The sequence below is a fragment of the Phalacrocorax aristotelis genome, chromosome 2 (genome assembly GCF_949628215.1).
Source record: "Phalacrocorax aristotelis chromosome 2, bGulAri2.1, whole genome shotgun sequence".
Classification (NCBI taxonomy): Eukaryota; Metazoa; Chordata; class Aves; order Suliformes; family Phalacrocoracidae; genus Phalacrocorax; species Phalacrocorax aristotelis.
In genome coordinates this window covers 112,981,198-112,997,546 of record NC_134277.1, presented here as the reverse complement: position 1 = coordinate 112,997,546, position 16,349 = coordinate 112,981,198, and the positions used below count along the sequence as shown (strand labels likewise).

Sequence of the window (16,349 nt, the reverse complement as noted above, 5' to 3'; positions counted from 1 at the left end):
AGCAACTGGGTTTCAAAAATGCATAAGCAATTAAACACCTGCTGGCATGATTGCAACTGGTACACTGGCAGTTACATTTCACTTACATAGCAAATGAAAATCTATTAACTGTTCATTTGCTTCATGGCTTCAGAAATGAACATTGCCTCTTGTGGTTTCATCTCCTTTTCCCGGAGGATAGCTCTAAATGCACCAATTCTTATTCCTTCACTTTTTGATTTTGGTGAATGCAGTCAACTGTGTGAGTTCAGCCCAATGCTCAAAACAATATGCATGACTTTATGTATCACTCATGATACCTTAAATGGGAGTCACCAACAAACTCGGAAGCTCACCTTTGAAATTAATATTAAGGTTATTGCCATTACAAAACTCCAAGAAACTCTTTTTCATTATTAAATTGCTTTGCCCTTTTCTATTTGCCAAGGCTTGGCATTCTGCATGAACTTAAACCAAAAAATTGGGAAACAAAACTGTAGCTGCATAGTTATATTAAAATTACGAAGCTATAATGGTTGGGGAGTTAACTCTTTTGTCTCCAATTTAAGTATCTGGGCTCTTTTGAACCTCTTGCACATATCACACAAATATATCTGGAAGCATCCAGTAGTCTCCTGTGGGCAGACCTTCTTGCATGAGAAATCCTCAGGCATGTTTGCATGCACATTAAAAAACTGATGGCACTTCTTATTAGTTCAGCACACTTCTCCTGTTTCAAGTATCTGTAAACCTTAATGTGTTTAAAATATTTAAAAATAATAAAACTTGGGTTTCCTAATAAATTTCTATCGGCCAAATAAATTTTGTATCCATCCTTTTGGATGGGCACATTGTTGATCTGGTTTTGACCTGTTTATTTTTCACCTGTTTCTCACTTCCTAAAGGAATCAGGAGTTTCAGGGCCACTGCCCTTCAAATCACTGTTTTATCTCCTTTGAAATTCAGCTGATTTACTGCTTCTGCATTGTGAAGCCTGAAAGATAAGACCAGAAAAGTAGTTAAGACTTATAATTATTCATCCCACAAAAATATGCAGTTCTGCAGGGTGCTTACCTAAATGTTAAACACAGATAGACAAATACAGCTGCAGAGTGCACCATTACCTCCCTCCACTGCAAACCAGATTGTATTTCTAAAAGCCTACAAGGTTCCTGACACCCTTTGGGCATTCCTATTGACCATTGCTCCTATCTCTGCTGCTTATTATGGGATTTAGAAAGTCCATCTTAATTATCAGCTCCCCAGGGACAGATGCATTGCAGGGGAGTGTTGTGCCCCAAGCTGAGGGTTTTCTGAGCAGCCCTGTGTAAGGGGGTGTCAGCTAGAGCAGCCCCTCATGCTCTGCTGCTTCTTTAGGCATGACACTACAGCTGTCAGTGAATCTTTGTGATGAATCACTTTGGGAAAGTGCTCTGGAATAAAAACCATCCAGCCAAAAAAGAAGAGCAACAAGGAACAAGGAGGGGCAAATCTTTTCAGCACAGCTACTGTAGGAGAGGCTGGTAAAAGGCTGCTTGAAATGACATGCAGGAGTTTTGCTCTCCCATCCTGCTTTTCAGTTGGGAAAGGAAGAAGTAAATATGTTGCAAATAGCAAAGCAGCTTTAATTGCTTCACCTAACTCTATAATCCTCCCCATTAGGATGGGGACTTAGATCTTGTTCCTAACAACCTAAGCATTACAGGAGCCTGGAGGGATGGGTCACAGGACGGATTACTCTCTTCTTAGGCTGATGATGAGCGAAAAGGTGATTAGCTCACTAGGGTCACCTGAGATGAGACTTAGGGGACCACCAAAGAAACATAGATAATTGTTATCCAGAGGGAGAAAAACCTGCTTGCTAGATGTTGTGCTGTTTGCCCAGTGGCCAGTGTCTGCATGGGTCAACACAGAGCAAAGGGTGCTTTTCCCTCATATTGCCTTGAGGTCCATCCCCTCAGGGCAGGAGTGTTCCCCTGACAGCCCAAGTGGACTGAAATGAAAGGAAATGAAGCCATATTTCCTTCCTGGGGGGGTGGTTCTTTTTTTTTTTTTCTGCTGGGCACCCTGGAAAGGTACTGTGGTCCTGGGGACAAAATGCAGCACCTAAAGTACCTCGGCCCTTTGAGAGTGATGCCTCTGTGGAGCAGCCTTCCCAGCTGAGGTGTTTCTGCTCTGCTTCAGACCTACACACACCAGGTTTGACTGACAGTCACACTATGGAGATTTAAATTGGATGGTTTATTAATCACAGTAGCCTGATTTTCCTTTCTGCTGGTACCCTGCTGCTTCCATCAGAAGCTATCGGCTCTGCTAGTGCTCAAAGCCTAGAAAAATCAACAGCAGAATACAAACTTGGGGGGAAGCATTGATTTTATTGTTGGAAGGAGGAAATGAAGCATCGTGCTCATTAACAGCCCAACCCTGTACATTGTGATCATCTAAAACTCCTCAAGATTTTAGGATCATTTTACTTGAGCAATGCATGAGCAAATCATGTCCTAATTAAAGAAGAATCACTAACTAACCCACAACTATTTGCATGAAAAAGCATTTGTGATGACAGTGCTCGGAAATATTAATATATGCAAAGCATGGGCAACTTGTATCCTGACCAGAGCTATAAGGCTATCCTCCTTTGCCTTTATTTCCCTTAGCTGCAGAGCTGACAATAGAATTTGTTTGCTTTTGTGCTCCAATGATTTGGTTTTCCAGCTTCTACAACAAGGGTAGCTACTAAAGAACTATCTACCTCATCTCCATCTTCCCCTTGCTCTTCTGGTTTCCTCTTCCCATTTGAAATTCCTGTGTGCACTCTGTCAGTAAACACTGGGCTCATTTTTAGTGTCGGATAACGAGAACTGTCTAGTGAATCACTTTCAGTCAGAAATCAGGATATGGGAAGTCTTGCCTTCACTGGAGCCCCGGCCAAATGAATAAAGCTGTTCTGATTTACTTAAGGACACAATTTGACTCTTGGCCTTTCACATTCATTAAGACATGAGCTTCCAAAGTTTTTTAATCTACTTTTTTTCCCAAAGAAACAATATGGATCTTTACAATTCATGCATTAAAAAGGTTTTATTCCCAGTCTTCCCTTCCTTTGTGTCATATTAACCTAAAATTAAAAGAAAGCGGTGGAGGAGGGGTTGTGTGTCCTGTTTGGAAGAGATGTTCACAAAAGAGACAGGGATTTCACTTCTTTATATGGTCTCCCTGTGGAGGCTGAGAAATGAGACCAAGAATATGATGGTTTTAGCTACCCCTGATATTGTACATGGCTAGGTTAGCCTGCTTGAGCACAGGGGGGTTGGACAAGATGATCTCCAGAGGTCCCTTCCAACCCCTGCCATTCTGTGATTCTGTGAATTGCCACAAGCTAGAGCAGCCTGCAGGCTCCGGAAAGCACTGCTGAGCATGAGGCTGAGTTACCCTGTCAGCTCCCCTCAGCCAGCTCCACCGTGCTTAACAGAACCTGGTTACTGCAGCTGCTTCACTATTGATTTCACCTGTGTAACAAGGCTGGAAGGATTTTTAACTTAATAAATTTGACTCACTGTAAATCTATTCTGAATACTGTTCGCAGGGTCAGACATTTTGAGCAGTGAAAGTAGATGAGCCAGTTGCTAATGTTTACCATTAATTTCTCCATCTGGACCTTAAGCAGCAAAATAACTACTTTTATGTTTGATCTTCCCAAATTGCTGAGGCAAGCGTAACCATCCCCTGCACTTTCATACTCCCACCTGACATTTATCTTGCTTTTTCATGTTTTAAAGCCTTTTGTGTAAATGTTTTGGGATTTTATCATAAAAGCATCCTACAGTTCTCCTTTTAAAAAAAATCAATGGTCCTTACAGCCTTCTGGCAAAGGAAGTCCATGTGACTCAAATCCTTTTTCCTATTAAGTTTGTGGGCCATTGAATAGACTCTCTCAGGAGAGATTTAATTCATATTACATTTTACTTCTTTACCCAAATATCTTAGAGGATAAGATTGAATAAAATAACTGCAACATTATTTCAGGCTTCCAGTTGTAAGACCTGCCTGTCTTTTTAATATCCAACATCTTTTAGCAGCCTGAATGCTGCTCCTGCACATTGGCTACAAATGAGGAGGACAACATTTCTGCCCTGAGGCATTGCTGCTTGTTGATAAACAGCCGATTTAGCAATTTAAAGAGCAATTTAAAGAGTGGCAGTTGCAGGCTTCTCTGTGCCCTAGCTGCAGGTTCAGCTGGGATGCTGGGGCTGCTCCATCAGGCTCAGGGAGGGGGAGCTGGGGTGAGGATGAGGCAGCAGGTGTGGGAAAAGGAGGGCTCCAAGGGCTCCCATCAGGATGCAAAGGGCAGCAGAAAAAATACAAGGCTAGTTTGGGGTATTGTATTTATTTTCACTGCGTACCCTTCAGAGTGTTTTTTTAAATTCTTTTCTTTTTTTCTTTTTTTACCCAAGAACATGCAGATGAGCTGCCACTGTCCCATGTACACACACACACTCAGCTTTGTCTTATGACAACTCCCAAAACTGCTGAGAAAAAGGGCAAAACTCAGCTGCCAGGATAGTGCCAGGATAGTGCCAGGATAGTGCCAGTGATAGGAAAGAGGTGATAGTGCTTGAAAGACACCCCCTGGGCTTCAGAGCCCCTTCTCTGTTGTGCTACACACATTTTCCCCATTTTCACATAGTGCAGAATGATTTCTGGAGCAGAAAGGAATGAAGTTGACCATAAAAAAGGTCTTTTTTTTTCCCCATAAACTGTTTTCGCAGTTCACTGATAAAGTGTTAGTATATAACCTATGGGAGGACAGCCATCGATTGATAATTTATTGGTGCCCAAATCCCAAAAGGCAGTGAACAGCCTGATTTCTGACAGGTGCTTAGGAGCAGCGGATGTTTGACATGTGTCAGAGAGTCCTCAAAAAGATTTGTAGCCAAAATGATTAAAAGTGGGTTGTATTGTAATTTGATGAGGACCTTTCGCTTAGTACAATTACGAACAGCAATTTACTTAGCTAATTTTAGTCATTATATAGGACAGGACTCATTAGCTACAGCGAGCTGCAATATTACTGACCTCAACACGATCCAAATCAGTGCAGCCCGGGGAAGATTAATTCTCCAGTTCAGCTATGAGAAATGTACTCTGGCAAATCACAACAGGTTGTTCAAACTTGGCAAAAGAGTGTAAGCTGAGAATGATACGCTGTTGCTTGAACTGTAGCAGTTTCTGTCCATAGACGTTTACCTTCACTGCAGTCTGATCATTTTTCCTTGCCTATCAGCCCACATATGAGACAGTTCCAGTGTCACCAGTTCCTTCTAATGGTATCCAGCTTCCTGGGCAGAAGCCAGTTTGGAAATCAGTTAGCTGTGAGTATACAAACATGTAACAGTGTTCACTTCCTCCTAGGAAAATGATAGTCAGAAAGATCCATTTGTGGTTCTGAGGTTAGCCCCATCTTCTGCATTGGGGCCATGATGCATATATATTCTTAAAATCATTGTCAGCTTATTGTCATGCAGGAACCAAAGTTTCCCATTCAAGACTGGTGTTTGTACAGACACAGACTGCTGCCCTTGAGGCATCGGTGTCTAAAAAGTACTGATTGTTGCAAGGCTGGGAATGTAAAAATAACCTCTAAACAATACGGTGTGGAATTTGCCCACAATATGTCAGCAGTGTTATTTTCTTGTTGCAAATCATGACAGGAAAGACTCATATTTCCTTCATATTTCTTCTCCAGTACTGCAGAAATTGTAGTATTAGAAATTTCTCATTTTTCTGGTTCTGCCCTATTATTCTGATCTACTAATGGTGTTATTTTGGACATCCCTTAAACACTTTGCCTTGATGGTGACTGGCAGTGCTAATGAAAATGATAACTATGGTTTATTCAGAGTCAGTCTGGATAACTGTCAGCAGCCTTCCACAGGAACGTCCTTCTTTTATTTGGAAAGTTCTTCCCATCACCATTGTTCAGGGCTTAATTAAAGGGATGTCAATACCCGAGTTTCAAAACTAGTCTTTTAGATGGTGACCTCTGGATATAGTGCCACAAACATTTTCCTTGGTTGCAAAAACTGTTCATTTTGCTGCTCTGCTTATACCTCTGCTCCACAAGCAGTTGTATTAGAACAGATGGGGAACCAAATTGTCAGGGACACTGTGGATGGTCTGAGGTCCCAAGTCCAAAGATGGAAAGAGAGATGGAAAACATCTTAAAACAGCTTGGCCATTAAGAAACATCTAAGGCCACAGTTCAGAAGCCAATTAATAACACACTTAGCTTTTTCATCCCAGACTTGCAAACAAAGCCCGGCAAAACAAAGGGTGTTGCAAAAAATATTTAAGTTCCCATATCTGTAAATTCAGTGACTCAAGAATCATGAGGCATGCACATGTTTATAAAACATGTAATGCTTTTTCATTCACTTTCTGGTTTCCGTGGCTTTTGAGTGCACTTGTGTCATGTTAGTAATCTCTTCTCTGCAGTCCTGGGGGCTGAAATTTTACTTCATTTCCAATGAAAATTATGATTCTGTTCCAATTGCGTGGGTCTAGGAGCTGGACCTTAATGGAAAATGTAAAATTGTCCTGAGATGTGAGAGATCATTCATGAAAGATGGCAACAATGGAACTCATGCATGTTGTCACACTTTGGACTCCATGACAATAGGGCATTTCTGTACTTGATTGTACTGATTTCAAAAATTTTCCATTGGCATCTACTAATCTCAGCAGGTGACTAAATTTTAGAGTAGAACAATAAGTCATTTTGCAATAAATACCAGAAATTCCAGTAGGTACAATGTTTTTCAAACTGCAAGATTGTACATTGACTCCTGTTTTGGTGCTACACACCTGAAATAGCAACTGTGATAAATATATGTATGTGAGCATATAAAATATATACACAAAGTCTTATGATTGTAAATAAGTCAAACTGTGTCAACAGCATTTTTCTGTCAGGAACTTTTATTTTTAATTGTTCTTTAGACAAGTGCCAACACCATTTGATGGCCTGGGTAGACAAGGATGGAATATAAAAACTTGATAATTCCTGACAAACAGGAAGTTCAAGCTTGACTATCTTTCTCATGAAAAACAACAAGTCAAATAATCAAAAATTAAAATAGGGGTTTTATTTCTAAGGGGTTATTTCCTCCAGACAAAACAGGAACATGCTGTGGTTTACACTGAAATTCCTCTTTGAAGCACTTCCTTTATTCCTTTCTCAAGATTTTTGTCACCTTGGTTCGATTTTCTAATGTCTCTGTACTAAATGCAAGCCTACATTCAGTATTCATATATAATTTCCCTTATTTTCAGCTAATAGCTGTCTAGACTGCAGACTAGATAAAGGCAGCCCATCCGTAACAGAAGAGCTCTCCTATGAGGTCTCTTTCTCAGAATCCATTACGGTCTTTCCAAAAACCCAAGAATGGCCGAAAAACCAGAGGTTCAAAAAGGAAGACTCTGCTTTGCCTGTAAGTTTGTTCTTGACATATCTCCTCAACTGTTTTCTTTAACCCAGTAACATCCTGCTTTATATCCCCAGCACATTGGAGTCAGTTAAGATATATTAGCTGTCCTTTGGTATGTGTACTTCGTAGAGACCTCCCCCTGTGCCTGCCTACAGCTTGTGACTGATTCCCAGAGAGGCACCAAAGCTAAACTGGATATCCAAGCCTGGTTTTGACTTCTGCCCATCACAGATGAATATGTGTAAATCAATCCACAAATATTGCATCATTCACACACTTTTCACATGGAAATAAAGACCAGTTACTGGCACTAAAACTAGCAATCATTTTCATTGCTGATCTGCTTTCCTATTTTATTCCCCCACAGATTATCTGCCTTTGTTAACACATGAGTTTAAAATGTCTTCACAGATGAAGCGGGGAAAGCAAGCCTTAGTCCAGCAGCAGTACTGATTGCTCCAATCAGTGTTCAGTGCAATTATGCTATAGGAAAAACTGCATGAATTGTTAAAGGAAAGTTTATCATATCATGCAAACAGACGAGCAGTTGTGTCATTCTCTGGAATTATTTCTTGAAGTCAAGGAAGTGAGTTTTCTATTTTCATCAGCCCTCACAGCTTCCATTACTGAAAACTGGAGCATTAGGTTTGTGCTTCAGATGCCACCTTTTTAGTGAAATGTACGAAAAAGCTGTAAATTATTTGGAAGCATTTCCTGGATGTTACAATGTCTTGAGGTCCTGAACTAATCTGAAATTTTTGCTATCCACACAGACATTGAATTCTCTGAGAATTATCCATTTGTCCATCTCAGGCACCACCAAGAAAGAACCTGAGATGCAGAAGTAAGCTTCCCTGTTGGAAGGAAGGATAAGACACAGAGTAGATTACAGCTGGTGTGAAATCCCTGTGCTTTAGTGTGTCTAGGTTTTTTTGTGGTGGAGATAACTTGGTGCCCTGTGGAGAGTAAGGATATTTCTGCATTCATCCTGATTTTGGCCAGCCAAAGGTTCATCCTTGCTCCTTGCAATAGCAAACATAGGACCCCAGCCTTCACTACAACACACACACACACACAAACACACCAATTGTTCTCTGCAACAGCTCAGACAATTTCCAACTGATAGAGCACGGAAAATGGTGACAAACAGGGAAAAAAAGATGCCACATTGAATAGCATGGACCTGTGGATGTATAACTGATTAGTGTCAGAAAAGGCCACTATTGTGCTGGAGATGAACTATTCAGGCAGGATGCAGGACATCATTTTGTGTGCACGGTAGAGTACACAAGAAATATGCCAGGTCATCACAGACACTTTCTGAATAAAGTAAACAATCATCACTGTCGGCATTTCTCCTATTTCATACACTGCCACTGGTATTTGTTTTTTCCCATAATGGCTCAGAATGTAATGTGCCCCAGCAAAAACATCACCTCTTGCTCAGTTACACAGAACAACCAGCCACCTACACTCTGAAGGACTGCCCTTCCTTCCCCAAGGTGGGCCAACAGGGCCAGACTGAAGTCTACCCAACATCAAACTTTCTTCAGGGCAGGTCTGACATTAATATAACCAATTTCATGGGTGGAGTATATGGAGATGCACAGAGAGAGATTATATACCATAAAATAACCTGACCCCTGCAGCTCCCAGAAAAGCCAACATCACTGTCTGCACAGGGTTATATGCAATTTCGCCAATGTGGGACCACGATCAATGTGACTTTGTTGAAAGATATTACAGAACTCAGAGCTGGTAAGGATTTCAGTCCCATCTTAGTACACTGTATAGTTCCACATAGAAGCAACATGTCACACAATATCAGACATGATCCTTAGCCAAAATGCTAGTAATCTAATTTTAGGACAGCACAGCCTCCTTCAGTGCTGCATATTGTGACTTCACTGTTTGTAAGAGAAGTCACTGGAAAATTGTGACACAAGGCAGAAGAAAGAGGCCCAGCCCCAAACCTTGTGTTAACTCTGCATCACATCATAGTAATCCTAGGAGTCAACCAGCCACCATGGAAAATCATTGTAGCTACCTTTTGTAATCAGTTTTGGAGTGTTTGTCTGGCTTTTTTTGGCAAGCTTACTTTTTCCCCTCAGAAAATATTTGTATACTGTGTGATTTTTTTTTTTTATTTTCAAGGTGATTTATTGTGCTTTGGCTGCTTTTGGCCTTTTTGCATCACTGGAACCAAAATGTATAAATATTCTTTAGTATTTTATGTGTCTTCTGAAGACTGTCTTCCATATAGCTTTTGCTACATTATTGAGTCTTGGCATAAGAGTAACAGTGAAATTTCTGCATTCTGGGGAGGGAAGATTCTGGCCTAAAATACCCCAGACAGCATGTAAATTAGTCATTCCATCCCCTGCACTCTTTCTCCCCTAGTTATGACTAACCCCTATTGAAAGACCATGTGCAATGTGATTTAGGAAGTCCTAACCTACATGATCTAGATGCCCTTTGTCCTCTCTTACTTTTGAAATCTGGCGTAAGATTAATTCTTTTTTTTGTGTGATTTTTCTTAATCTGTTTGACTGGCTTCATCTAAAGATGGGTTAAACCTATCGAGTCCAAATTTGTTTAAACAAGGGAGGACTGGGCTGAAATCTCCAGAAGCAAAACATTATTGAAGGCTGGGTTTCCACTCAGTTCCCTAAAGGGAGGAGAAGATTTGTAATGCTATTTATTTATACCTCTGACTAACAATTGCTGGTTTAAATTACAATTAAATTAAAAAAACATACAATACCAAAGTCCCACAGTTCTTTGAAAAGAATTTTTTTTTTACTATGACTTTGTTATTATGTCTAACAATTATGTCAAAAACTGATGGGCATTTGTTCTTTTTGACATTTGCACAAATGTTTCTGTCATGATGCAACATTCCTGGCTCTGGTCCATGACACTGCATTTTCTAAAATATGTAGACATTTTCACATACCATCAAATTACTAAGTATCATTTAGTTCAAGCCTACTTGAATAAATTCTTTCTTAGCTGCTGGGAGTCCTGTTTCTAAGCCTAAATGTTTCTTGAGTAATAAAAAGCACCAGTAAATTGGCAGGTTGGCACCAGGAGCAAGTGATTTTGCTTCTAGGCTTTTCCTCAGGTCTTTAGTTTACACTCTCCTGTAAGACCTCATAAATTAATAGTAATGGGGAAAGCAAGCACAGATTTGCTATACACGCACACACACACACACACACACACACACACACTTGATATACAACCATACCCATGATGAAATGTGTCTACTATTTCAACAGCATTCAAAGATGCTCTGGGGGAGGCAGAAGCAAAGCAAAATGTTACATTGTGCTGAAACTGGGAAAAAGTTTAAATAGCACGTTCCTCATTTTTCCCAGCTGGAGTACAGGCACTGAGGTTAACACCTCTGCTCCAGCAAACAGCGCAAGGGAACTCTGCTACCAGTCAAACTGCAAGGGAACATGATGGGCAAGGATCTCAGTTTTATGGTTCATATGGATACAAGTTATGTCAACATACTAAGCCAATATATAGGGCTATCGTCCAGCTCTTTTGGTATTATCCATCTCCCCTAATACGACTTCCTATGACACACAGGCATCTCTTTCAAAGCAAAAATTCACGTCCTGTAATTTTTCTGCAAATAAAGATGTGATCCATCTCTACTGTAGAAATTCATTGTTCGGAAAAGCCGGTTTGGACTGTCAGAGGTTGGAGACCTCTCTCCTGAGGACATGAAGAAGATCCGCTACCTCTCCCTGATTGAGCTAACAGCCTTCTATGATGCACTGGGGGTGGAGCTGAAGAGGAACCGCGCAGAAAGGGTGCGGGGACGAGGTACTGTGCTGTGGCATCCCAATGGCGGCCTCTTGGGCGCAGCTTAGCGTTACAAAGAAGACACGTACAAGGTTGTGTTTCCTCTTTTTCACCTTTGTTGTTATTATTTTTAAGAAAATGGTCTGTTTGGAGTCCCTCTCACCATACTGCTGGAGAATGATCAAAAGAAGGTTCCTGGAATAAAAGTTCCCCTCATCTTCCAAAAAGTGAGTGTAACAGCCTGCTCAGCCCCTAAGATTCGCATTTCCATCATTTGCATTGACACTCAAAGCAGACATCAGGTAAAAGATGTAGGCTTTACAGTCTTGAAGGTGTCTGCAGGTTGCCTGTCTGTATGTTGAGGTCTGAAAACCTTGTGACAAGGAGACAAAATTTGCTCCTTTTGTGTGTTTTATCTGTAGTGGGGACCTCTTCCCATTTTTGTAATTATATGGTACTGTACAGGAAACTTTGAGAAACAAACGCCTGGCTTCCTGTTTCCCTTTCTCATTAAATTAGAGAGCCATTCAAAATTGTGTGCGTGTGCAGAAGTGGCAGAGATGAGTTGTCTCAGGAATTTTAATTTCACATTAATTCAAACTGCAGGTATTATCTATTATTTCCAGAATGGAAGTGGTATCTTCTGATTGAGGATTGTATGAAAAGACAATGTCATTTATATAAGTCACTTGACAGTACAATGGGATTCAGCGGATGTCTTGGAGACAGGTACACAGAGGCAAGCACACACCCAATTACACAAGTTTTCATAGACTCAAAATTACAACAAATTTCACTGTAAAAACCGACAAAAGGAGAAGTGGTGTGGAGTGTCAGGGGACAGACTGACATGACTTGAATATTTACATGACATTGCAATCAGCTCCACAGCTTCCCTGTCAAGATACCATGGGAAATTAGAAGGATCTAACAGTGAGGGCCGGAAGCATAGCTGGTGGTGAAAATCCAGAGCTGTATGAATAAATACTAGGAAATTTACACACGCACACACACCTTGTTCTAAATTACGTTAAATGAAAATATATTTATTTTTTATAAAGAATTAAATTGAAAAGCCTACTCCTCTATACACAAAAATTTCAAAATAAAATGTCCTGGGATCATTTTCTAATCTGAGTTCTCAGTTCTCAGAAATGTATGTTATCTATAGACCTTTCCATTGTGCTCCTCAGGGAATGACTTAAACATTTCTCAGAGGCTAATTTTCCCTCAAAACACCATTGTGTTTTACCCAGTGTATCTGCCTTTGTATTAATATGTTTATGATGTGTTGATTGTTCTATAGCAGTGCCAAGTCTCAAATCAAGGACAGAGGGGCCTAGCACATTATCAGTTTTCCGTACTCAACATACTCCGTATTTCAGGGAGATATGGAGAAGAAATTAGGAAGGTTTACTTACAGAAGCTGGCTTGTTTTCTTTAGCAAGTTACACAGAAATGTATCTTTTTCAGATTAGTTTCAAGGATACCTAGATTTTAAAAAAAGTTAATAGTACTTTTAAGTGCTTCTGAGTATTTTCCTGGGCTTTGTTGGGTTTTTTTTTCAGTTGCTGCTCAAGCTTGAGGAAACAGGTTTGGAAACAGAAGGAATTCTACGAGTGCCTGGATCTGCCTCCAGAGTCAAGGTATGTGCGTGTGCCAGTTTTCTGTCTCCTGGACCACAGACCCTGTGTAAAATAATACAGCACACACAAATGCACACTGGACCTAAATACTGAATTGTGTAGATCAGCATTTCTATTCCTACCAGGGAAAGGTCACGTTGGTCCCTGGGAACCAATAAATCACAGAACATGTGGTCTATTGCTTTGCATTTGTTAATGTTCTATATAAAGCACAGACTTGATGTTGAATGCAGCTTTTATCCACTAAATATTGAGGGATCCCTTCAGTTTATCTCTGTTGTCCAAAATTGCTGTGATCTTATCTCTGTTTTCATTTATTTCAGAAATCCAGAGTTGCTAAACTGAGCAAACTTCAGATAAAGATCTTAGTCTATGTAATTTTAACATTCGTGTCATTTTATTTCTCATTTATCTTCTGTGATCTTACAATTTCATGTTCCAAGTGAGAGAAATTTGGCCTGCATTCACTATTTGGCAGCCTCAAGTACTGCATTTTCACAGGCTATTTGTGGGCTACAAACACAGGATAGTTAGTACCCAATAACCTGACATTGTGGTTCAGTAATGCTTGCAATTGTTTCTCCAGACTAACTTGATTCCAGGAGCTGGAAGCCTTTGGCAAAGACAAATTAGGAAAACAAGATTTTTCCAGGTTTAGTAGTGTCTACCTTTTTCCCAGATTTTTGTTTTTTCGAGTTTTTTTTTTTCAATGTGGTTTAAACAACTTCCTAAAGAGCATCCCACTACCACTTTCTCACCCTCAAGAAAGCTTGTCTTGCTTTCTGAGGCAGAAGTCTCTACATCATGGCAGCCACAAAAAGAGTAGTGTTGGGGATTGCTAAATATTGATAGGCTGGTGGTCATAAAAATAACTGTACAAGAAAAAGTGGCCTTACATGAAATGCATCGAAGATAGGCAGCAGCAGTCCAATTCCTTTGACTCTGTGGGTTGATAAAAGCTCTCACCACCTTGCAAAATGCCATGTCTTGCAGAAGGGAGCTCCTAATTTGGCCTGTACTTTTCAGCTTCCTCATTTTTTCATAAAAATGCTTGAAGTATTATTTCACATAATCTCAATTTCTTCCAACCTCCCCCGAGACATTACACAGCAGGGCTGTGCTCTACCTAATGAAACTACTTTCATATTCTTTGTGTATCCTGTACTGTGTCTTGTTCACTTCTTATTCACAGCCTACATCCAGGGAGCTGCTATGAGATATGACTTTATATGTAACCCTCCTATACTGGGTGGCAAGTTAAACTGCCCATACAAAAGTTTTAAATTATTTGAGTTTTGGCATCATTTAAGTCTGTCCAACAAGCCAACCAGCAAGAGAGAGACTTTTCAAAGCAGATCCAGATTTCATCTTTCAAAGCTTTCATAAATTATTATGACATTAGGATTGGATGGCATTCCAATTTTATTTCAGTCTTGTTTGGAGAAAGAAAAGGCATATGGCTTTTATATATAATATAAAGAACAGAAGAAATAAATACAAGTTTTACTCTGTCTGTAGTCTCGTTTGTAACAAAAACTCCAGTGAACGAAAAATGTATGATAGTCTACTGTAGGGTCAGTCATGTTTAAAAAAAGGAATTGCAAAAAAGTTTTTAAAAGCACTTAGGTGCATATATGAATGTGTGTGTGGGGAAGTGAATAAAATATACATACATGCTTGCTTGTGTAGATACATATAAAATGTTTATGTTACAAAAATCTTGCTTTCTATTTTTACGGCTTTTTCCTAGTTGTCAGCAGAAAAATGTGGAGTAGATTTTCTCTACCCCCTTATGATTTTGATGAGGTGAGGATTTCTCTTCCACACTTCCCAGTCAGTTACCAGGAGAGAACTTAATCCGGTGTTTGTATAGATTATGTGCAAAGGATGTGAATACAGAGGAAGCTGAGATAGCCCAGATTACAACTAGTAAAATGTGCTAGTAAAAATGAGATTGTAACACTATATACCAAATCCTGAATGACTTTCTATTTCCTTTTGTGCCAACCATTCCACTTCATTACGTGTGACCATGTTTGATATGTCATTTCCTTCCATTCGTGAGACATGGTAAACAGAATTCATTTTTAGAAGCTTTTCTGTCTGAATGGCTAAACTTTTTTTGTGTGTAATATTAAATTACATTTCACAAAAACGTGATCTGAAACCTGAATATTAGCTACAGCTATATTTTGTCATAAATAGTCTCACAAAAAGCAGCAACAAACTTCTTATGCATAAAGCAGTGTTTGGCAGTAATAATTGTGAAAACTGCAGTATTTATGGATATCCTTATATTACAATAGCCTCCTTCAATCTTATTAACCCAACAAATTTCTGAGGAGCTTGCATTTTCCAAACAGTGATCTGGGTTTGAAGCCAAATGCTGTTCCTACTAGGAACCTTACTGAATATTTCCATTCACACATATGTGTGAAACATTGATTAGTTACCATCCAGAACTACATAGACCTCTGTGATAGAGCAAGATGTTGACACTGGAGCACAAGAGGATTAAAAGGGCACCCAAAAGGGTAAAATCAATTCTGTCTTAGATCTCTCTCATGGTTTTTCAGGGGTTTTTTTTAGCATGTATTAAGTGAAGGTTTTCTGACAGTAATGGTTTGATAGCTTCATTTTTCTATGAAGCAATCAAATCTAATTTCAGCTATCCTAAAAGGAAACTTCTTTCTAAAGATGGGAAAACCTGAAGTTAAAGCCATTTGCAAAAGGCCCATGGACTTGGATGACAACAGATTGTCTAACGAATTCACTAACAGTAAGGAAGAAATGCCACTCCTTTGGGATTTAAGTGTCAAAACCTCTGGAGAGTGTTTTAAACAAAAAGACCTGTGTTAAAATTCTGTTTAACTGAATTTTCTGTTTCTAGTTCTAAGACATTGCACAAAATTGTCTTGGTTTAAAATGGTTCAAATGGCCACTGGCAGAAAGCTAGCTACGGCAAACCAAATTTACCCTCGGTTGCAAAATATCCCCAGGAATCTGATCTGTTAACCTGCCCTGAACGCCACGTGGCTGTGCCTAGGCTGCTACTGGTTTGGGGCTACTTTAATTGAACTGTGGTGCAAACCTGCCTGTTGCTTGTAATGGGATTTCTGAAGTGATTTCAAGCTGCCAGGTCAGAAGCAATGATTAAAGGTCAGATGTTCCTTTTATCTTTCAGAATCTCCATCAAGAACTTGAGGCGAAATTTTATGAAGACACTTTTGACTGGGACCAAGTACGAAATAATGATGCAGCAGGACTGCTGAAAATGTTTATAAGAGAACTCCCAAGCCCACTCTTCACAGTAGAATATCTGCCTGCTTTCATCACACTAGTGGAAAGTAGGTGGAAAAGGAGGTAGTATGGAGTGATCTAGACAAAATGTAATAGTAGACGTTGCATTTTTTTGTCT

The 16,349-nt window shown here is 39.8% G+C and overlaps 1 protein-coding gene across 4 annotated transcripts in view; it reads left to right on the top strand.

Annotated features, from left to right (window-relative positions):
- Positions 1–16,349, top strand: part of ARHGAP28 (Rho GTPase activating protein 28) — a 76,098-nt gene that overhangs the window by 46,790 nt on the left and 12,959 nt on the right. For all 4 annotated transcript variants that reach the window (XM_075084716.1, XM_075084715.1, XM_075084718.1 and 1 more), the window contains 6 exons: positions 5,264–5,351; positions 7,312–7,469; positions 11,141–11,306; positions 11,421–11,512; positions 12,854–12,931; positions 16,116–16,278. In XM_075084716.1, coding sequence (XP_074940817.1) covers positions 5,264–5,351; positions 7,312–7,469; positions 11,141–11,306; positions 11,421–11,512; positions 12,854–12,931; positions 16,116–16,278 — 745 coding nt within the window. The remainder of the gene's footprint in view (positions 1–5,263; positions 5,352–7,311; positions 7,470–11,140; positions 11,307–11,420; positions 11,513–12,853; positions 12,932–16,115; positions 16,279–16,349) is intronic.